We start from the raw sequence: 7329 nt of genomic DNA, 5'->3' as shown, positions 1-7329 counted from the left end.
TCCGTACACGTTACATCTTTAATAAGTCGTTTGTTATACACAGTTCATTGTTGCTATATTATTATTCATGGAGAGCACTCCCGGATCACTTCATTATTTCTTATAGTATATTTTGAAACAATTTTAAATAATACAATGTTTAACCAGGTTTTATATTGTTTCTATATATTTGGTATTAATGAAAATAATGTATTTGTTATGTATATTGGAAAAAATATATAAAAAGAAATATGATTTACAATATTATTTAAATTATTTGTACTGTATATAATTTGACACACGCACATACAAAGACGCAGACAACTGATGGGTAAACTTTTTCTTTGATTAGAAGAATTAAATATTGGATTTGATATATAATAATTCTAATTTTTGTTAATTATAATCACAGACAAAATGAGATTTTAGGCTATAGTAATCATTCATAATACCGTAAGCACATTTGTCATAAATGTAGGCCATACAACATTGGAATGTCGGCCCTTGACTCGCTACGGATTACCGTAGGTTAGAGCCTGTTTACACGTATGGGCGTAAGCCATGGCGTAGGCATTGCGTAGCCTACGCCTTGCGTGTGAAGGCATTTACTACGCCACGTTCGTGGCGTTAGATAACGAGCCTAACGCTGTGTCGTTTGTTCCACAGTCCATTGTTTCTTGATAATTTATTTATTCAGAGAACACCGGAACACATTTTTTAAATAGTATATTTCTAAACATTTTTATATAATACAATTTTTAATAACCAGATTATATATTTTTATATTTTGTAATGACCAATTGATGATTATTTAATTTGTAGGCCTATATTGGACAAAATAAAAATAAAATATATTTGACATATTATTATTTGATATAATTTAACGTACGCACATAAAAAGACGCAGACAACTAAACTTTTACTTTGATTAGAAGTAATAAATGTTTATTTGATTTGATATAATAATTCTAATATTTGCTACGTCTACTCTAAGACCCGTAAGGTCCGTATTAATGACTGGACTATCTCTGGATTTAGTCTGGACAATCTTTAGTCCTGGACTAAACCAGTATTAAAATCGGCAAAAGATGTCATGAATACGGGCCAATAAGATTGTGGCCTACACTATGAAGTCATTCACATGACGCATAACCTCAACAACAGTCACTGATCGTTTTATATTTTAGTACATATAGATATAGATTTCACATACCAGTTCATAAATCACATTTTTTAGTCCAAAAATATCATAACCAGCAACTACAATTGAAAAACATTCATGTCAACAAGAAAAGCAACTTACAAATATATTAATAAACAACTTCACTTAACAGGTCTGCCTCATTATTTAAGCCCTTAATTTCAAAACTGAACTTGTCATGGCACACAACAAAGCGGCAAGTACGCCACCAATATTTTGGAACGTAAGTGATAACAGTTATCAGACATTCAAACACTCTCCGTTTATTTAAGTGTTGATATACTATTTGTTAGCAAAGTGTATTTAGAAGTGATAGTGAGTTTACAGTAGGCCTGTAAAGATGGCCTATGATTGTGTAAATGCTATTTTAGGAAACAAATGCAACCTTTATGTCTGTTCTGTTATACTAGTAGGCCTACTTTAACTAAAATCATTGGTAATGTTTGTCTTGCTAAAAGATGTTGCTAGTAGTTGTCTCACAAAAACATGAAAAATGAAGATTAATTAAATCAGATTTTGAATAGGTTATTTTGTAGTTTTAATAAAGTTAATCAATTCCGTAGAAAAAAAAAATGTTTTCACTTATAAAATTAATAACATAATAAATGGTTAAATTCAACCAAAAATCCATTGGCTGGCAGCCAATTTGACCATTTTTGCTTAAATACATTTTTTTAGATCCAATTTATCCAAAAGTGGATAACTATCATGTGACATTAAATGGCATATTGAAAAAGTTAAAGTTAAAAATTATTTTTCAGGGGGGACAATACATCTTTAAACGAAATTTCCTAGGTTTAATCAATTTAGTAATAATAAATAAAGTAAATAATAATAAAGTGTATTATGATTGTATGAGCATTAAGCGATTGATTATCCAAACCTTCGCTTGTCATTTAATTTAATTTAATTGTCATTTAATATTTAATTTTAATTGGTTAAAACAACGAAAGGAATGTGTTCACCCCCACAACTAACGTATGCACTATTTTCTATAAATCGATAACAGGCCTATCAGAAGTAAAATAGGCATACAACTTATTTTTCTAAGCATGCAATTTGGGTAAAAATACACACAATTTTTCAATAAAAATAGGTAGTCTGTGTAAAAAATAATATAAAAATATATTAGTTGTTAAGGTTTTTTTTTAATTGTTGTAATATTGTTTATGGGGCCCTCAAAACGACAACAAAACATAATAATGGCATAAAAATGGCAAGAGGCATTAATAAAAAGATTAAAATGTAGGGCTACAATAAAACAATGTTAAAAATTGGATTGATTAATACATAAGTCTTTGCTGTCATTTCCCAGGTACGTACTTCTCAAGATCCAGGTCATAGAATGTAGAGTCGCCCACCCTTATTCAGCAGCAGCACACGTGTGTGATGGCATGATGGCTCATCAAAAAAAGTTCTCAAAATGATACATGTATTTATATGGGGTGAACATGTTGTTACGTTTGTTATCGGTAATATTTTATGGTAATTAATAATTTATAGAACAGTGAATGTTAGAAAAAAATGGCGAAATAAATGTAAGGGTGGGTACACTCAGCTACTAAACTATAATTAGGCCTGTTAGGCCTAGCCTAGGCCTAGGCTAAATACTACGTACTAGCTAGGCCTAGCTAGGCCTAAGTGTCTGTAGGCCTACTTATGTAGGGTGATGTAGGCCTAAGGCTATACTAGTACTAACTACTTTCTCTAGGCCTAGGCCTAAATACTAAATACTACTAACTAGGCATAGTGTCTGTCTATAGGCCTACTTATGTAAGTTGATGTAGGCCTAAGGCTATACTAGACAAAAAGGGTGCTAGAGTAATAGATAGGAGGAGGAACAGGTAAGGCTGGACCAGGCCTAGGCTAGTACAAGTTAGGCTTATAGCTAGCTAGATACTGTTTAGGCATAGCCTACTAGGATCATCATAATAGCAGTTTTCATACTGGAATTACGGAAAAAGGTTAAAGGTTTCAAGATGGTTTTAGGCCTGGGGTTAAACCATATAATATTTATATTATAAATAAAGGAAGTAAATTCATTGGTTAGTGTTCATTAAATATCTTTGTATCAAAATTGATTAAATTCACAGCGTTAATGAATGGTGGCACAGAATAGTTAGCTCTTGTTAAGAAAGCTAATTGTAATACTTTACTCTCTGTCCAAATTAGCTATTAAATCAAATCAACATCACAGGCAGAATGGCAAAGCATACCAGGTACACACACACACTCACATTCCTATTTTTCTAAGGACACAATTACAACTCCTCCACTCCCAAAGACTTGTAATAAGACTTTGTTTATGTAGAGCATCTTGTGTATTTGTTTGTCTTGTGAACCTAGCTCTGAGGGTCCCTAATGATCAGCAATTGCTGGATGGATCACCCTCATTAAATATGGTTTTAAAAAAATATTAAAAACTGTAAATCAAGAAAAACAACATAAAAAAGTAAGTCACAATGTGTACATCATCATCATTTGTCAGCTTATTGATCATGTCATCTGATTAAAATTTACTATTAAAATTGTTGTTTGGTTGTTGAAGTATTTGGCCCTTTAGTATTCTGGGTATGTTGAGGGTTTAAAATAAGATTTTAATGCAACGTAAAAACAATGTAATTGCAGTATACCATCAAATTATTTTCTGTTTTATTATTAATGCAAACATTCTTTTATAATTATATAATGTCATTTTGTCAGGTTTAATCCATTGCATATAATAACAGATGCAATGGTTAAAACAACGGTGTGTACACCAGATGCCAGTAACAAAGAAATGTTGAAAGAAACAACGCAGGATATTTGTAAGTATTCACTTTATTCAGATACATGCTGCAACCAAAATAGATGAATTATTTATATTTTTTAATTTATTTTTTATAATTATTTAGGCAAATTGCCAAAGATAACCATAGCGAATTAATTCACTATTCTTCTTAAAGGTAGCAATCATGTTCACAATACAAACATACACAAGATGCTCTACATAAACAAAGTCTTATTACAAGTCTTTGGGAGTGGAGTTGTATTAAATTGTCATTAGAAAAAATCCTGGAATATGACATGACTTCAACCCAGCACCCTTCAATTGGTAGCCAAGCATCATAACCACCAAGCCACAACTCTACTCCAAATTTAAAATTCACCCATACTCATGCACTGTCATGTCACAACTTGTTTTATTATGTTTTATTTTTTTACCAAATAATTGTTGTTCTCATGTCATTGTAAATCAATTGAATAGACACTCTAGGTTTAATATTTGGGTGACAATTTGCGACTAGTTCTTGCACACAAATGACTTTGATATTTCATAAATGCACGGAGAAAACCACTACCATATAAACATACAAGTTATTTAAATTCAATTTGAGGATAAATTAGTTTTTAAATTATTGCAACAACTTCATAAAAATGGTTTCAAAGTTTCTATGCTTTTAAAAACCAACGTAACAGTGTAAGAAATAAAATAATATATACAGGATTTTATTAACATTTTTTAATTTAAAAGCTTTAGACATGTATCAGGATGCTGTCACTGATGTCACAGTTAAACAAATGTTGAAAAGTCCACGCCATACAAAAGGATACACACCAAGAGCAGGACCATCAAAGCAGGAAACAAAATCTGGTAAAAGATTTTAATGAAAGTTAATTCAAATTTACTTAAAATTTCTTTATTGTTATTGTAATCTGCTGTAAAATAAATTAAAAAGTATAAACATAAAAGGCACAAAATACCAATCAATATAAAATTGGTACAAAAGAGATTTTTTTAAATAAATTTAATATAAAAGTTTTGATAAAAGACTTTATACAGCATTTTGCTGTGATTACTGCTGTGACATTTGAATTCAAATAGAGAATACAAAAGGTACACATATTATAATGATGATGGCAAATTGGATCAGGTTGGAATCGACAAAAAATGATTCATTACACTAACCTTTGTTCTTGCCAAGTTAATTTGATTATAAAGCATAATGATGAATACTAATACATTATGCTATTTATAACAAGATAGCATCATCTTTAATTATATCATCACATTTTTCAGAAAGTAGACATGAGGAAGAGAAAAACCCCACAGGAGCATCAACATCAAAACAGGAAGCCAAATTTGCTGAAACATCAACAAGTTCAAATCCAATGCCAAGTCCACAAAAAGAGGGTAAATATTTATTTTGAAATGTGTTTGATTGTGCTGTTCATACATTTTAATGATATCAGAAATAAAGACTAAAGTGCTAAATATTGAAATGATTAAAGGAGTGGAAATTTAATGATAATCATCAGTGTCTGCTAATGAACATATATTATCTTGCAAGTTACTTTGACAGTTAATACTAATATTTGTATATTGTATGACACTGCTGTGTAATCTATTCAACTTGCAGTACAATGTGGTTAAATAAACTCATCACTAAACCATTGATTGGAAAGGATAAGGTTTAGAATACTTAAATATTGCATTAGAAATACTTTTTCTTTAAATAAAAAAGTTATAGTTGGTAATCACAATTGAGACCTAATGCAAGTTGTTGTATGTGTTATATATTTTATCACAACAGAACCAGTGTATGAAGAAAAACCAGAAATTCCTAAAGGGTTCAGGAACAAATTTGTAAGCAAACTTCGCTCTGCAAGAGAAGGTGGTGACTCTAAAGTGGATAGCAACAAGTTTTTTATGCATATCTGGGACTTTGGTGGTCAACCAATTTACCATGTGATACAACGGGTAAATTTTATTGGTGTATTTAATTTTATTAATAGAGATTAGTTTTGCCGTCAATATTCAATATACATGCCTTCTTCTGAGCTTCTGTTAGTTTCAGTGTATACTTTGTCTTTTGGCCTTGTTACAATATGAGCACTGAAATCAAAAAGCTTGCTCACTTGATTTGAAGTTAAGAACCTATAATCTTCCTCCAAGGTATTACAAAAATGTGGATCTAATATAGTACAATATGTCAGTATCAGATATAAAATACAATTATTATTATTATTACAATATTATAAATTATTTTATTCTTCATTTAATTTAATAAAGTCAACTCGGTCTCTAGTCCCTAATTACCAGAAACCAAACCCAGAATTGAGGTCAAAAGTTCCAAATTCTTTTTTACCTTTAAAAATACATTTGGAATATCAGAATTTCTGTAAACCAAGACATATTATGCCAGCCGAATGGTGTCCAGTTTTGGGAGACTTTAAGTAAAATAGTATTAATTGATGTAATATAATGTATTATTAGCAGAGAGGGATAGAAAAGAAAGAATGTAATATTAAACATTCATTATTTATTAAACCAATGATTAAGATTGTAAATGTTTCCAAGGTTAACATGCAGTTTGTGAGGAAAACAAAAGTATCAAATTATAATCAGTTGTGCCAGTATACTGACACATGTGTATAAACAGTTTGTAATATTGACTATTATGATTATGTTTACTAGATATTCATGGTATCTTATGCTGTTGTATGTGTGGTATTCAACATGAATGAAGGTCTTAATGCCCCAGCTAAAGTTCGTGATCCAACTACTGTAAGTAGATTTTACAAATTTCAAATGTTTATGTAATTGTACATAAATAAAATGTTTCCTTCATGTTATTCTTTACCTTAACACAAACTGTGCAAATAGCAGATGCCTGATATATGATTGTTGTTATTTCCACTTCCATGATAGTGTTGTTAATAGCAGATGCCTGATATATGATTGTTGTTAATTCCACTTCCATGATAGTGTTGTTAATAGCAGATGCCTGATATATGATTGTTGTTAATTCCACTTCCATGATAGTGTTGTTAATAATAATAGCAGATGCCTGATATATGATTGTTGTTAATTCCACTTCCATGATAGTGTTGTTAATAGCAGATGCCTGATATATGATTGTTGTTATTTCCACTTCTATGATAGTGTTGTTAATAGCAGATGCCTGATATATGATTGTTGTTAATTCCACTTCCATGATAGTGTTGTTAATAGCAGATGCCTGATATATGATTGTTGTTATTTCCACTTCCATGATAGTGTTGTTAATAGCAGATGCCTGATAATGATATATGATTGTTGTTATTTTCACTTCCATGATAGTGTTGTTAATAGCAGATGCCTGATATATGATTGTTGTTAATTCCAC

At 30.5% G+C, this 7329-nt stretch overlaps 1 protein-coding gene across 1 annotated transcript; it reads left to right on the top strand.

The window, feature by feature from the left end:
• Positions 1-3753: 3753 nt before the first annotated feature.
• Positions 3754-7050, top strand: LOC140045031 (uncharacterized). The gene is made up of 5 exons (XM_072089763.1): positions 3754-3987; positions 4695-4814; positions 5241-5354; positions 5755-5921; positions 6639-7050. The coding sequence occupies exons 1-5, from the start codon at positions 3915-3917 to the stop codon at positions 6762-6764; spliced, it is 600 nt and encodes a 199-aa protein (XP_071945864.1). The 5' UTR covers positions 3754-3914; the 3' UTR covers positions 6765-7050.
• The last annotated feature ends 279 nt before the right edge of the window (positions 7051-7329 follow it).

The sequence above is a fragment of the Antedon mediterranea genome, chromosome 3 (genome assembly GCF_964355755.1).
Source record: "Antedon mediterranea chromosome 3, ecAntMedi1.1, whole genome shotgun sequence".
In the NCBI taxonomy this organism is placed as follows: Eukaryota; Metazoa; Echinodermata; class Crinoidea; order Comatulida; family Antedonidae; genus Antedon; species Antedon mediterranea.
Note: the sequence above shows the minus strand (reverse complement) of the source record. Positions and strands in the feature narration are given on the sequence as shown.

Coding starts and splice junctions, on each gene's coding strand:
- LOC140045031 (XM_072089763.1), top strand. CDS start 3,915: ATGGTTAAAACAACGGTGTGTACACCAGATGCCAGTAACAAAGAAATG. Junction 3,988..4,694: donor AGAAACAACGCAGGATATTT/GTAAGTATTCAC, acceptor TTAATTTAAAAG/CTTTAGACATGTATCAGGAT. Junction 5,922..6,638: donor TTTACCATGTGATACAACGG/GTAAATTTTATT, acceptor TATGTTTACTAG/ATATTCATGGTATCTTATGC.